Source organism: Toxorhynchites rutilus, chromosome 3 (genome assembly GCF_029784135.1).
Source record: "Toxorhynchites rutilus septentrionalis strain SRP chromosome 3, ASM2978413v1, whole genome shotgun sequence".
In the NCBI taxonomy this organism is placed as follows: domain Eukaryota; kingdom Metazoa; phylum Arthropoda; class Insecta; order Diptera; family Culicidae; genus Toxorhynchites; species Toxorhynchites rutilus.
Window position 1 is genome coordinate 251,352,048 of NC_073746.1, and position 16,966 is coordinate 251,369,013.

Sequence of the window (16,966 nt, forward strand, 5' to 3'; positions counted from 1 at the left end):
TTGCAGTACCATTTTCTAACGCTCGTCCTCTCGATCCCGTTTTTCGAATAAAATTTGTGACCCTGACATGATATTGCTACAGAGCGGATTTGAAAAACCTCTCCATTCTACGCGGCGAATAAGGTGAGATGACTCATATCACGGCTTCTGAATGGCGAAAGGCGCGACTATAGTTTGCCATTAGATCAGATTTGGGAGAAGAAGGGGAAAAGAAGAAATGTTAGTATGATATTCGCAGCCAGAAGGGTCACCTCTAGAGCGTGGTTCCCTATTGATGATTATAGAAGGAACAATTGTTAGTGGGAATGGGTGAGAAGAATCAGAATTCATTGTGGTGAGTGATGTGATTCAAAAACACGAATTCTCAACTATTCGGCGAAACGAGAATTCGGATATAATATTCATCTTAAACGGACCGGTCATACATTTCGTTATTCATCGTAGTATATAAGTTAGGGTGCCAATGAGTGTATGGGGATAATCGACCTTAAAATTTCAAAAAGTTACCATATATAAAATGTTCACCACCTCGGAAAAACAGCCTATGGCACAAAGCGGTCAAAGTTTGAGTTTTTTGAAAATCAAAAAATCACCCAAGAGGGGAGTAAAGAAAATCGGGGTTTTCAAAAAAATCGATGCCAAATGTCTAAAAATTACATGGCAATTCGAGATAAAAAAAATTGTTCAAAATCGACTTTTCAGACGGAAAAAAGACTAAGTGCCAAATTTTTTTTGAAAACCTCGATTTTCGGTGATTTTTTGGTTTTAAAAAAACTTAAATTTTAAAGTCTGCGACACTAAAAAAATGAAGTCCGAATGAGCTAATATTCTGCATAGAGTGTATTATCGTACAAATCAACATTTGCAGTTCCGAATAAAAAATCGGAATAACTATTTTATTGCAACCGACAACCATACGTTTTGTCACGTATTCCGAAAAAAAGCTAAGTCCCAGAGTGTCGATTTTTGACAAAAAATTTTTTTTCGAGATAACAATAGATCTCAACGTTCCATGCAATTTTAAGACATTTGGCATAAATTTTTTTGACGTAGGACTACGTCTAACCGGAAGATATAGGGGATGAAATGGAAATCTAGGCACTGAACAAGTAGGAAAAAATGCACGATTTGGAACGCTTATAACTCGAACATTTCTCAATAGATCGCAAAGGTTTTTGCATCAATTGATAGGAAATATATCTACGCATCTATCATAACGAATAACATTTCATTTTTCTTGAGATAAATAATTGAATAATTATGAAATATCAAGCATTGTCCATATGCACTATGTGCCCATTTTTGATTGGTCCATTTTGTGCTCCTCAAATCGTACCGACCAAAACGGGCAACCAGTGCAGCAGCGAAATAGAATGAAGCACGATTGGAAAGGAAAAAGAAAAAGACGGGTGGGTAATGTCGGTGACATAACCGGAGTGACGTAGGACTAAAGGGTGTGTCACATCAAATTGCATCACGGAAAAAACGCTGTAGAAATTCGCCCAGTAGACCGATCCTTTTGAAAATTTTAGACAGTAAAATAAAAACTATTAAACAACTTTTGGCATTTTCTTTTTAATCATACTTCGAGCCCAAGCCCGTATGCTCGCACCTTTCTCTTTACCCCGTCCATAAGGTTCTGTACAACGTCAGGTTGTAGTTTTTTTTGAACAGATATCCATTTTCTCTTGAAGTCCGCCTCCGATTTGACAACTTTTGGGTTCTTCCGGAGGGCCTGCTTCATAATCGCCCAATATTTCTCTATTGGGCGAAGCTCCGGCGCGTTGGGCGGGTTCATTTCCTTTGGCACGAAGGTGACCCTGTTGGCTTCGTACTACTCCAACACGTCCTTTGAATAGTGGCACGAAGCGAGATCCGGCCAGAAGATGGTCGGGCCATCGTGCTGCTTCAATAATGGTAGTAAGCGCTTCTGTATGTACTCCTTAAGGTAATCCTGCCCGTTTACCGTGCCGGTCATCACGAAGGGGGCGCTCCGCTTTCCACAAGAGCAGATCGCTTGCCACACCATGTACTTTTTGGCAAACTTGGATAGTTTCTGTATGCGAATCTCCTCCGGAACGCTGAATGTGTCCTCTGCGGAGAAGAACAACAGGCCCGGTAGCTGGCGAAAGTCCGGTTTGACATAGGTTTCGTCGTCCATTACCAGGCAATGCGGCTTCGTCAGCATTTCGGTGTACAGCTTCCGGGCTCGCGTCTTCCCCACCATTTTTGCCTTTCGTCGAGGTTAGGGGCCTTCTGAACCTTGTATGTACGCAGGCCCTCCCGCTGCTTGGTCCGCTGGACGAATGAACTTGACAAATTCAACTTATTGGCGATATCCCGGACCGAACTTCTCGGATCACGTCTAAACTGCTTAACTACGCGCTTGTGATCTTTTTCACTGACGGAGCATCCATTTTTGCCGTTCTTCACCTTCCGGTCGATGGTTAGGTTCTCGAAGTATCGTTTTAGTACTCTGCTGACCGTGGATTGGACGGTTCCCAGCATCTTACCGATGTCCCGATGTGACAACTCCGGATTCTCGAAATGAGTGCACAGGATTAATTCACGACGCTCTTTTTCGTTCGACATTTTTCCAAATTTACGAAAAATTGACAGTGAAGCATGGCCAACGTGATCTATACACTCTTATCTGATTTTAAAGCGAAAGCTGAAGATATAATTCCTAAAAATTAAATTTCTACAGCGTTTTTTCCGTGATGCAATTTGATGTGACACACCCTTTATACAAAAGGGACAGCTTTTGCTCCAACGTGAATACCTACCTATCTACCTGAGAAACGGATTAGTTTACTGTTTACTCTTTATGAACATGTTGGGGGTTCTGAAAAGAACCTTTGGTGTTGTGTTTTTGCGTTTTTTTTTACAAACTTGATTCTTGATTTTTTCTGAAGGCTTTTAACTTATTAAATGATCAACGTCGGGCATCTTTCGGCGTATACACATATCGTACAATCAAAATGATGACTGTGATAGTGAATGCATAGGTGGCCATCAGCTCGTTCACTATCATATATTTCACTATTGAGCACATTTCCGTACCTTAAGCTGTGGTTTCGGAGACGAATGAATTGTAAGATTTGTAGTCTCCGCAAACAAAGTAAATAAAAATGAAAAAGAACTGAGGTTTTGGAGACGAACTCTACGATCTGTCGAGAAATAAACGAGCTATAAGCGTTACCAACAGTAAATACTGGGACGGATGACCTTCGGATTAAAGTCCTTTAAAATAAGAACAGAGCAGCAGGAAATACATAGCTCATCGTATTGCTCCTTAGTTATTTCTCTATGCAATGCAGATGTAACGTCAGTCAATTTTCAACATCAGTTATCAATCAAAGAAAACAGTTCTTGCTACCGAGAAAATTCGTTAATGCCATCCTGCATACAATTTGAAATTTGAAGCCACTTTTAATTCGGAAACCATACTTGGGTTTGTGAAAACTGAATGATCCATTTAAAAGACATAAAACAAGACAAAATAAGACAAGATAAGACAATTTAAAAGACATAAAACATAAAAAAATCAGTTTATATTATATATCATATTATGTCACTTTAGAATGCATTGGTATTGTGAAAAACTTTTAATAACTCTTCTTTGAAAGGTTTAATGGCCCTGAAAAGCGCCGTGTTTTACCGTGGCTGGTTTTGCCACCAAAGCAGTCTGTATAAACAAACTTTTTCTTTCTTCTACCTGCTGCCGTTTTGCGATTGCGTTTACCACTCACTGAAACTAATTGTTGCCTTGATGAGCGCCGAACCGAAGCTGCTCTGTTCTTGATGCGTGTTTTCTGATTGTCGTGAGCAGCTTTGCAAGCCAACTCGAGCACTCCGACGGCCGAAACTCTATAATCGCTGTAAGGTATACTGGTGCTCCGGCACCAATCCGTTCGGCCTAGTTACCCTTGCGGAGCAATCAGTGAATGCGACCAACAGGGAACTGGAGACCTGCACGGTTCGAGTGAGACTTTGCCTTTCCCTTAACTTGTCCTCCTTTGTTACGTCCACACGTCCACGTTGCTGCTTGTTTTCTTTTTATGATGTGATGCGATGCGATGTTAAACGATGCCGTACAACCACACTAGTTTACGGTTTGAAAGAAAATGAGATATTTTTTTGAGGTCCGCGCGTTTTGTACTCTAGCGGTACACACTCACAGGATAGAGACAAATCGGCAGACTCAGCCAAAGAGGCGAGTCCAACGAGACGAACGAATGAGCGTTAAAAGGCAGCGATGGCAAAAAAATACATTAATTACGATTTGTTCGCTCGTTGGATTCACATGCAGGCTAAAAAGGGTCCTTTTCAGGATCACAACATTATCTTCAATCTAAAGAGTTTATTGTTTTGTTATCACTCGATATCCGCATCTTGTTCGGCTAAACCTTTCTGTTTAGCGATTGCGTTTGCCACTCGCCACAGCTTTCACAGTTGGAAAATTTCTTCCCATCTTCCTTCCCATGACATATTGTACAGTAAATTACATTCAATGGCACGTCGCATTACCCCCACTCAGTGTCGGATTGGAGGTAATTTTAACCTGTAATTGAACATTTGCGATGACAGTGGTACAGTGTCGACTTTCAATGTGGGGTCATAATTTGGACCCCGAACTCTATGTTTACAAAAATGTCCAACTAAATATAAGCTCAGAACAACTGCCAAATTCACATACTCATCATATCCTGGCAAACAAATTATGAAAAAATCAATTTGTGTTTTATTATTATTTCGGATATTGTTTTAGAAAGCATTGAACTGTATTTCGTAAACTCTTTTTTGGAAGGTTTAATGGCCCTGAAAAGAGCCGTGTTTTATGGAATTGTTCCAATTTAGCTTCCATTTAGTTCCAATCCAACTTTGTACTCGTGGTTTTGAAAAAAACCATTTCGAACGCCCTCGATGCCGCCTTGTTCTGGATTTGCCACCAAAGCAGATTGTATAAAGAACAAACTTTATTCTTCTGCTACCAGCTGCCGTTTTGCGATTGCGTTTGCCACTCGCCACTTGCTGCAACTGCCTGTTGTCTTGATGTCCACCGAACCGAATGTGTTCTGTTCTGAATGCGGGTTTTCTTATCGTCGCGAGCAGCTTTGCCAGCTAACTCGATCACTTCGGCGGCCGAAACTATATAACGCCGGCTAGGTGGACTGGTGCACTGGTACTAACGCGCTCGGCCTAGCTACCCTTGCGGGGAACTTCAGATCAACACGGTTCGAGCGGGATTTTGCCTTTCCCTTCACTTTTCCTCCTTTGCCATGTCCAGACATGGCTGCTTGTGTTGGTTTGTTGATGTGATGTGATGCGAAACGATGTGGTGTACGGTTTGGATGAGAATGATCGTTACGGAAGGAAGGAAGGAAGGTATTGTATTATAGAGACTTTAAACTTTTGCAGTTCATTCGTCTCTAGCCTTGAGAAAGGCCCTTTGAAAACTCTACTCTATTCTACTCCAGCACTACCACCTCCGCCCTCTTGCCTTGAGAAAGGCACTCGATCCCTCGTCGTCCAGCCCGTCCAGCAACGATGTTGTCCAGTCGGTGTCCACACAAAGAATGATCGTTACGGCAGCGGAGCGGGGATTTTTAAGCTGACTGGCTGGCTCGAGAATTTCGCATGTGTGAGACTGCGACCAATGTTTCGTTCATATTTTTTCTTTTTCCTTTCCAATCGTGCTTCATTGTATTTCGCTGCTGCTCTGGTTGCCCGTTTTGGTCGGTACGATTTGAGGAGCACAAAATGGACCAATCAAAAATGGGCACATAGTGCATAAACAGGCTCATGGTGACACCGTTCATCCGCGCTTTCATGATAAATGAAGAGCTTCACCACAACAGCGACAACATGCTCCAATCGCTGTTCAATTAGAACTGAGTGGATTTCCGAGCGGCGCTCGCTTATATACCGATTGGTGATTTCAATAGCCTATTTTGAAAGCAAATTTAAGACTATTGAAACAAGTTTTTGGATCAGAAAGTAACAAGTATAGAACGCGTAGACATTTTATCTTTCGAATAAAGTGTTTATCATACCATTTCGTTCAGTTGTTTAGGAGCTATTAACACTCAAAATCTCGGTCTCCGGCGTAACGCTTTCGTTTTCGAAACTTTGATTTTACACCCCGGTATAGAAATGAAAGACGTAGTCCTACGTCAAAATGAACGAAACATTGGTCGCAGTCTCACACATGCATAATACTCGAGCCAGCCAATCAGCTTAAAATCCTCGCTCCGCTGCCGTAACGATCATTCTCATTCAAACCGTACACCACATCGGTTCGCATCACAACACATCAACAAACCAACCCAAGCAGCCATGTCTGGACATGGCAAAGGAGGAAAAATGAAGGGAAAGGCAAAACCCCGCTCGAACCGTGTTGGTGTGGAGTTCCCCACAAGGGAAAAGGGTGTGTCACATCAAATTGCATCACGGAAAAAACGCTGTAGAAATTTAATTTTTAGGAATTATATCTTCAGCTTTCGCTTATAATCAGATAAGATTGTATAGATCACGTTGGCCATGCTTCACTGTAAATTTTTCGTAAATTTGGAAAAATGTCGTCGAACGAAAAAGAGCGTCGTGAATTAATCCTGTGCACTCATTTCGAGAATCCGGAGTTGTCACATCGGGACATCGGTAAGATGCTGGGAATCGTCCAATCCACGGTCAGCAGAGTACTAAAACGAAACATCGAGAACCTAACCATCGACCGGAAGGTGAAGAACGGCAAAAATGGATGCTCCGTCAGTGAAAAAGACCACAAGCGCGTAGTTAAGCAGTTTAGACGTGATCCGAGAAGTTCGGTCCGGGATGTCGCCAATAAGCTGAATTTGTCAAGTTCATTCGTCCAGCGGACCAAGCAGCGGGAGGGCCTGCGTACATACAAGGTTCAGAAGGCTCCTAACCGCGACGAAAGGCAAAACATGGTGGGGAAGACGCGAGCCCGGAAGCTGTACACCGAAATGCTGACGAAGCCGCATTGCCTGGTAATGGACGACGAAACCTACGTCAAAGCGGACTTACGTCAGCTGCCGGGCCTGTTGTTCTTCTCCGCAGAGGACAAATTCAGCGTTCCGGAGGAGATTCGCAAGCAGAAACTATCCAAGTTTGTCAAAAAGTACATGGTGTGGCAAGCGATCTGCTCTTGCGGAAAGCGGAGCGCCCCCTTCGTGATGACCGGCACGGTAAACGGGCAGGTTTACCTTAAGGAGTGTCTACAGAAGCGCTTACTACCACTATTGAAGCAGCACGAGGGCCCGACCATCTTCTGGCCGGATCTCGCTTCGTGCCACTATTCAAAGGACGTGTTGGAGTAGTACGAAGCCAACGGGGTCACCTTCGTGGCAAAGGAAATGAACCCGCCCAATGCGCTTCGCCCAATAGAGAAATATTGGGCGATTATGAAGCAGTCCCTCCGGAAGAACCCAAAAGAACCGGAGGCGGACTTCAAGAGAAAATGGATTTCTGTTAAAAAAAAACTACAACCTGACGTTGTACAGAACCTTATGGACGGGGTAAAGAGGAAGGTGCGAGCATACGGGCTTGGGCTCGAAGTATGAATAAAAAGAAAATGCCAAAAGTTGTTGAATAGTTTTTATTTTATTGTCTAAAATTTTCAAAAGGATCGGTCTACTGGGCGAATTTCTACAGCGTTTTTTCCGTGATGCAATTTGATGTAACACACCCTTTAGCTAGGCCGAGCGCGTTAGTACCAGTGCACCAGTCCACCTAGCTGGCGTTATATAGTTTCGGCCGCCGAAGTGATCGAGTTAGCTGGCAAAGCTGCTCGCGACGATAAGAAAACCCGCATTCGGAACAGAACACATTCGGTTCGGTGGACATCAAGACAACAGGCAGTTGCAGCGAGTGGCGAGTGGCAAACGCAATCGCAAAACGGCAGAAGGTAGCAGAAGAAAAAAGTTTGTTCTTTATACAAACTGCTTTGGTGGCAAATCCAAAACACGGCGGCATCGATGGCGTACGAAATCATTTTTTTTCAAAACCACGAGTACTAAGTTTTCTAAATTGGAACCATTCCATAAAACACGGCGCTTATCAGGGCCATTAAACCTTTCAAAAAAGGGTTTACGAAATACAGTTCAATGCATTCTAAAATATTATCCAAAATAATAATGAAACACAAATTGATTGTTTCATAATTTGTTTGCCAAGATATGATGAGTATGAGAATTTGGCAGTTGTGCTGAGCTTATTGATGGTTGGGGACTTTCTCGATTATTCAATTTTCATCAATTAAATTGCTTCCAGATTGAAAGTACAGTAATTTACATTTAGTTCGACATTTAGCTAATTGGACGGACCTGTAATGAGACATATTTAGTTGGACATTTTTGTAGACATAGAGTTCGGGGTCCAAATTATGACCCAACATGTCCCAAGCTGGATGGGAAGAAATTTTCAAACTGTGAAAGCTGTACCACTGTCATCGCAAATGTTCAAATACAGGTTAAAATCGCCTCCAATGCGACACTGAGTGGTGCTTCAGCATATCGCATTAAATGTAATTTACAGTACAACATGTCCCAAGCTGGATGGGAAGAAACTTTCCAACTGTGAATCCTGTGGCGAGTGGCAAAAGAAATCGCTAAACAGGAAGGTTTAGCCGAACAAGATGAGGATATCGAGTGATAACAAAACAATAAACTCTTTAGATTAAAGATAATTTTGTGATCCTGAAAAGGACTCTTTTTAGCCTGCATGTGAGTCCAACGAGCGAACAAATCGTAATGAATGTATTTTTTTGCCATCGCTGCCTTTTAACGCTCATTCGTTCGTCTCGTTGGACTCGCCCTTTGGCTGAGTCTGCCGATTTGTCTCTATCCTGTGAGCGTGTACCGCTAAAGTACAAAACACGCGGATCCGCTGAAAAATATATCATTCTCTTTCAAACCGTAAATAAGTGTAGTTGTATGGCATCGTTTCACATCACATCTCATCAACGGATTGGTTCCGGAGCACCAGTATACCTAATACCGGTTATAGAATTTCGGCCGGCGGAGTGCTTGAGTTGGCTTGCAAAGCTGCTCACGACAATAAGAAAACCCGCCTACAGAACAGAGCACATTCGGTTCGGTGGCAACAGGTTTCAGCTAGTGGCAAACGCAATCGCAAAACGGCAGCAGGTAGAAAAAGGAAAATGTTTGTTTATACAGACTGCTTTGGTGGCAAAACCAGCCACCGTAAAACACGGCGCTTTTCAGGGCCATTAAACCGTTTAAAGAAGAGTTTTTGTTCTCTGATATATTTCGAAAGTTATTCACAATACCAATGCATTCTAAAGTGACATAATATTATATATAATATGAACTGATTTATTTTGTTTATGCTTGTTTTTGAACTTATTGGTAGTTGGGGTCTTTTAAGTTGATCATTCAGTTTTCACAAACCCATGCATGGTTCCCGAATTGAAAGTTACAACACATTGTATGCAGGATGGCATTCACGAATTTTCTCGGTTGCAAGAACTGCTTTCTTTGGTTGATAACTGATGTTGAAAATTGACTGAGGTTACATCTGCATTGTATAGAAACATAACTAAGGAGCAACATGATGAGCTATGTATTTCCTGCTGCTCTGTTCTTATTTTAAAGGACTTTAATCCGAAGGTCATCCGTCCCTGTATTCACTGTTGGTTTTTCAGAACGCTTATAGCTCATCTATTTCTCGACAGATCGTAAAGTTCGTCTCCAAAACCTCAGTTCTTTTCCATTTTTATTTACATTGTTTGCGGAGAATACAAATCTTACAATTCATTCGTTTCCGAAACCACAGTTTAAGGTAGGGTAATGTGCTCAATAGTGAAATATATGATAATGAATGGGCTGAGGACCACTATACATTCCCTATCACAGCCATCATTTTGATTGTACGATATGTACTGAAACGAATAGGTCGTTTCATGAAAATCACCCCCCTTACAGTACATACGCCAAAAGATGCCCGGCGTTGAACATTTAATAAGTACAAAGCCTTCAGAAAAATATCAAGAAGCAACTATAAGATAGTGAGAAAAAATTGAGAATGTTTGTAAAAAAACGCAAAAACACAACATCAAAGGTTCTTTTGAGAACCTTCAACATGTTCATAAAGAGTAAACAGTAAACTAATCTATTTTTCAGTTAGATAGGTAGGTATTCACGTAGGAGAAGAAAATAAAACAATATATTTAAAATATATATTTAGCAAAAGCTGTCCCCTTTGTATAGCCCTACGTCACTCCGGTTATGTCCCCGACATTACCCACTCGTCTAACTCCGATTTCCTTTACTCCCCCCTCGGGTAATTTTTCGATTTTGAAAAAACTCAAACTTTGCGCCACTCTGCGTCTGTATAGGGTGTTTTTTCGAGGTGGTGAACATTTTTTATGGGGTTACTTTTTGAAATTCGAGATGACCATTTTCATTGGCACCCTAATGTTGGTATTATTCTTGGCCTAAGAATGTCTCTGAGAAAACTCCTTAAAAACTCTCGAACTATATATTTTAATGTATTACTCGTATTGCATTTCAACTTTTTTTCGATCAAGACCACTGACATTATTTTTGACAACCTGAGATCGGTAAGAAAATCTTTTAATATTTCTCGAATAGACGATATATTTCGATATAAATCAGGACAAATCAGGATAATTTCAGAAAAATCAGGGAAAATTGAGTGTTTGTCACATCAGGGAACGTGTCAAAAAGTCTGGGAAATCCTGAAAATTCAGGAAGGTTGGCATCTCTGCTGCTGAGCGTTCTAGCGCCCTATGTTATGCAAGTACGAGTGAGACTCGATGTTGTACGAGAAAGGGTAAACTAAATTTCACATTGTGGCGTCGATTGTTTATATGTATGTATATTCCATTACCTACCATGTGAGAGTGCTATTTTCTGTAAGTTTCTTTTATCAATTAAAAGCAAACATTTCTCTGGAACTCCCGCTGAATATGAGAATAATGTGGCCGTGTGCAGTGGATATTTGTGAAATCATGTCGGAGAAAAAACAATGAATGTGAAATTTTAGTGCGTCATTTTCACTCCCTCAACAATTTTTTATTATTTTCGCGAAAACAAGATATTTTCGAGGCATACAGTGCCAGTGATTTGCGAGAATAATCTGCAATTTAGTAACATTTCATTGAAAAAACTCCTGTCTAAGAATACGACTGTTCTCTGGACGTTTTGGCCTCTTAAATGATGGAAATACATTGTCAAATATATACCGGGAATTTATGCTTTTAACGAAAATGCTTTATTTACCATCTAGATTTATATTGTCGCTTCAAAAAGGTTCCTTCTGAAGCAATACACTTTTTCCAACATACGATCCAGTCATCGATACCTTTTTTATAGAAATTGGAATTGCCTTCAGTTCACGCAGCGAATTCGTTTTTATGTCTTAAATGCGGTCAACACGGATACCACGAAGTGGTAGTTTGAGTTTCAGAAAAAGGTAAAAGTCAGTCTTGAGAGTACAGTGCTTGTTCAATCGCATTCGTGCCAATTTTAAGTCAAAAATTCGTCCACAATGATCGATCGATGTGCGGGTACTTTAATGTGGTGCGAAATACAAGTGTTATCCTTCCACAAATCTGACCGTTTGCGACGAAATTTCTCGCTCAAACTCCTCATAACGCCAAGGTACTCTTTATTGGCCGTTTTGATCCGTTTGAGTACAAGTTTCGTTCTCTGATCTTCATCCATAACTAGGCTCATAATCTGTGTTGAATTCAGATGAAATCAGAGTACAGGTCGGACTCGATAATCCGGAGTATTGATTTTTTTTTCACTCCGGATAATCGAGTCAAAACAATTTTTTTTATTGGTTTTTTTTGCATGTATTTATCATTTTTTGAAAATAAAAGAGGAATTTGATTTTTGATTCATTCTCTTAAAGTCAGAAAACACCTTTCTCACATGAAAAAAATTAATTTATCCAGATTCTCTCAGGAGGTGATAGACGATCATATTTGATAAAAAAAATCCTCCTACGAATATATTCGAATTTCAAAAATGACAGAGTTACAGAACTTTTTTTTTTGTTCCGGTATCTGTTGCTTCAAACTGGCTCTACATTAAAAAGTGCTTTCATTTGAAAAATGAGAAAATTTAGTACAGGATATAGTAGAGAAACAACTAAATAAGTGAGTTTTAATAACATTTTGGAAGTGAAACACTTTAAAGTTAATAATTTTTAATGAGTTATTATTAATTTTATCCTAAAAATTTATATTAAACTGGATTGTTTCTATCAATTAAAATGAAGTTCTTTAGCCGCTCCACAATTTGTTCTTTGACGCACAACTTCTATCTTTCCTAATTTGGCTGCAATATCGATAAAAACAATTCCTGGTGAAAATTCAAGCAAAATCTTCAAAAATCACGATTTTTTAAAGGTTATATTTCTTTATGAAATAAGCCATATTTGAAATATAAAAAAAATTTTTTTTTTTAAACTGAATATAATCGAGTCCAAAATTGTATATAATCGAATCACATAAAATCTAGTCTGTATATAATCGAGTCCGACCTGTACTGTATTCTATTAGTCAAATCATTTCATTTGATACCAATATTGAGGGGATTGCAAAAAATACATAGTCGACTACTTTGTGGCGGCAACCTTTTCGAATTTATGTTGTTCATAGTGTAGTGTATTCTCCAAATCAAGCCATTCAGTCATTTATTTGCGGCGGCCAAATTGAATTTTTCAAGATAATGGAATACGCAGTTTTATAATGACAGTAGAATTAAATGTCGCCATCTTGCATTTGCATTTTTCATAAATAACTGCATTCTACTAGTCAGGCCCTTTCTTCTGATACCCATATTAGCTATTCAATATAGAATTATTATACAAATTATTCAAAATTTCAGAAAATCAAAAATAAAATGCTCCGGATAATCGAGTCTAAAATTCCGGAAAATCGAGTCCGACCTGTATCACATCTGAGTGGGAGTGGTAGAAATGTTTGTCTAAATAAGTTTATTTCTTTTGTATTCTAGCTTAATGTATATATTTATTCATTGCAGCGTAAATATAATCTATTTAGATCTTCTTTCTAATCAAAACCTAGGGGAAATTGTGGTTCAGCAATTCGGATTTTAGCTTCCTGAAACTCTCTGTAGCTCTCCGATACCTCCTGCCGCAGTGTATGAATTAAGCTATCAGAACCGCTAGGTTTTTCATTAGAGATGTTGATGGTGCTGCTCCTGATTTCCTTTGACGGGATATCCCTCTCGGGATAGTCTTATATCGTTCCATTAGAAAACTGGAGCGATTCGGCGGATGTTACGGATGTTTTTACTGGATTCTGGATACTGGATTTTTGCTTGATGTCAATCAAGACCTTTCGGCGAGCCGTCCGGTTTTGATTTCCCGAGGCATGAGAATCGTTGGTCTTTCTGACATTATGAACAGCTAAAAATAAACTGTTTTTGTACTAGTTGTATAATCTAAATTTGTTTAAATTCACCTGTTGGTATCAGTTTTCGACGATATTGTACTTCCAAGCCATCGATATGTATGAAACAATCTGGACTGGATAATATAATGGGACAATGTTTTCAACAAAACATAATTTTGTCATTGTTACCAAAACATAATTTTGTCATTGTTACCAAAAAAATTTCGGCGCCTTGTCGTTCGGTCTGGCGCTGCTGTCGAAAACATACTTGTTGGTATGTTTTTCAGTTCTTCCTTATCTTTGTTTATTAGTTATTCCTCCGTTTTCTCCAAGAAACTGTTGGAGATGACCCCCCGCTTCAGGTTTGTCATTATTGTCCCAATTATTGATGGGACGCAGTTGAGGACGTTCGGATGGTTTGCGGACTTCGGAACAACATCTATCTTCAAGCGGTTCATCTCCTCCAGTGACTTCTTCGCGCAATGGGCGGAGGTCCGGCCCGGTTAAAGCACCACATCTGCGACCAGGAGGATATTTTTGGATGAAGAAGGCAACTTCCGGCAGGCACTTCGTGCTGTAAACCTCCCGTAAGTCTTGAACGAAAGAAACTTAGACATCCCCTTTTCGCTGAAACACCTTCTTTGGGAAGTTGGTGTGGGAGAAGTACTGAAAGTCGGAACTTACCTTCTTGGTGGGGGCGTAAAATAGCTGGTTCCCTGCCAATCGTTGCCATCCAGCGTTAAATACGTCTCGTCGTCCATGACGACTACGACTCTCAACGGTTGTATAATTTGAGCCCGATCTCCTATTCGGACCTGTGTATCCGTCCATCGAATCACCGGTATTGTATATTATCACCACCAACACATATTGATTCAAACCACTTTGTTTTTTTCCTTTTATTGATTTTAACTATGTTTACACATCTTACAATTAGAACATTTCATTATTCGTTTGCTGCCGTCCTGCCATCGAAAATGCTTCACGACTATGTCCTTAGGTGCATTTATGTTGACTACCGTTGTTAAGATAGCCTTTAGTTGCATTGCCAGTTTAAATTTTGCCTCGCATGTGGACATTTAGCGCGTTTTATTTTTCAGTTTCAACACCAGATCATAGTAGATATATGTGCTCTGTTGTACCGTTGCACTGAGCTGTCTTCCCGATAGATTACAACGCGAATACAATTTTACATTCATTGGATTCTAGTATATATCGTTCCGAGATTCACTATATAAGTCATTTGCGTTAGTTGTTTCCAGTTCTATATCGTTATTGTCAACATTTGGATCGTAATCGATGTTACGATGGAGTGCGCGTTCTTGTTTCTTGTCTTGTTCAGAGTTGCACACGAAAGATGAAAGCATCTTAAAAGTTCAATGGTTTAGAGATTTCACAGTTAATTACAGTACACGCAGAGTGGCTTATGTGACAGGATATTAGCTACGGATTGAAGTAAACATTTTCCAAACATCCATTTTCCATAACCGTTCAGTTCAACACTCAGAAATGTTTATTACGACGGATAGCACACTTTCGAGAATCGTTCAATATCAAGATGATTCAGAACAGTTTAACATATAGATCTTATGTTTTACTCTTTTCTTTGTTGATGGTTTGTATTTTTTGTTTAAATTTTAATATCCGATAATATTTGTCGACCTGAGGCAGTTTGTTTGCTTGTCACTGTGTGCATAATATAGAATTTTGATTCTTTTTTTTTTTTAACCGGAATTTAAAGCGAAGAGAATGCACGGGGAAGTATTGCTGCTAGACAGACGAGGAATTCGATTCACTAAATGAAATTTATTAAACATTATTCGTCTTTATGCACTACAAATTAAAATTACAATCACAAATCCTAGTTTTTTTCACAATAAAAAGTAGGTATATTTCTAAAACAAGTCCTAACCAAGTCTTTTCGAAAAAACTTTTCATCGTGAGTGAACAAAACATCTTGCAAGTATCATTTCCGTTCCCTCCATTTGTAGCGCTGTCCCTCTAAACAGCAACATTGCGTGTCAGCGAGATTCTAACGAGTACCAACTATTCAGCAATACACTAGATTTGCCTCCTAAACATAATTATTGGTTTTTCTTTGTGATTGGTTCTAATGTCGTTTTCACGATCATACAAATCAATCTACAAAACACCCTGCACAGATCTCTATTCCGTCCTTCTGCGTTTGTACACTGCCCACCTGCCCAGGATACAGAACTAGGAGAAGGGGTTTCCGGTACAACACACATCTTGCTGACCTGATGACGACAAATCGTCATATCGGCTATGTGGAAGTCTGTATGTGTGATACCATAGGCGCATATTCGTGTGTTTTTGTCTTAGTTTTTGTGTGAGTGAATGAATGTGTGTGTGTGTGTGTTTTTATTTTTAAATGAGACGTATCTTTTATGTTCATTCAGCCATCAAGCATTGATTATTACAGATCAAACGGCTTAAATTGGTACATATTTACCCTTGGGTTTGTAAAATAATTGACCCTTAGCTAGTCGTTTGACAATTTCCGACAGAAGCAGCCTTTTCTCCTTCCTAATCTTCTGCAGTACTCCCTTGTTCTCCTGGGCTCGTCGTGAGAGATATGGCAGCACCTCATTGACGGGACCGTATGGGATATATTTGTAGGCTGAGTAACCGGCTTGACCTGAGGAAGAGCGAAACATTATATCATAAGAGATAAACCCTGATTTTGCATTCTTCATGGAGTAGAGCGTGTTTGCTACACGGTTTGAAAAGTTTCTAGTATTGTTACATTCTATCAAGCATATACCGGGAATTTGTGTTTTTAATGAAAATGCTTCATTTATATTTTATATTTATATTATCGTCTTCAAAATAGGCCCCTTCTGAAGCAATACCCTTTTTCCAACAACAATCCAGTCATCGAAACACTTTGTATGGCTATATTCAGGAACTGTCTTCAGTTCACGCAGCGAATTGTTTTTTATGTCATCAATACTGTCAAATTTAAGCGGTAATTTGAGTTTCGGGAAAAGTAAAAAGTCACATCACACAAGGCCATATTTAATTATGCCTTGGATGAACGTAGGATTAGAATTTTATCGTTCAAGCATGTCTTCAGCCACTTGATTGCGATATAATTTTTGAAAAAATTAACCCTTTTGGTACTAATCGTGCTGCCACTTTTCTCATGCCCAAAACTTCAACCAAAATGTGACGAACGGTTTCGTTAGAGATATTCAAATTACGGGCTAGCTCCCTCAAACCTGAATGACATTTTCCGAGCACCATTCCTTGTATTTTGTCGATGTTTTCATCATAATCTTTGACGTGGCAAATTGTTCATCTCTTATCTGCCGTCTTTGAATTAGAGATGGACAAACCGTTCACGAACGGTACGAAAGAACTAATTCGCCGAAAAGAGTGAACGAGCGGTCGTTTTTTTTCAAAGAACGGTAGTTCTCCCCACGAACTGATTGCGAGCGAACGGTTTGTGAACGAACTGATTCCGTAAGAACGGTTTGCGAGTGAACTGTTGGAGAGTGAACTGTTTGTGAA

General features: G+C 39.8%; 1 protein-coding gene across 2 annotated transcripts in view; it reads right to left on the reverse strand.

The window, feature by feature from the left end:
• Positions 1-14,316: 14,316 nt before the first annotated feature.
• Positions 14,317-16,966, reverse strand: part of LOC129776147 (proline dehydrogenase 1, mitochondrial) — a 50,249-nt gene continuing 47,599 nt past the window's right edge. For both annotated transcript variants that reach the window (XM_055781586.1, XM_055781585.1), the window contains exon 11: positions 14,317-16,091. In XM_055781586.1, coding sequence (XP_055637561.1) covers positions 15,886-16,091 — 206 coding nt within the window. In that variant the 3' untranslated portion in view covers positions 14,317-15,885. The remainder of the gene's footprint in view (positions 16,092-16,966) is intronic.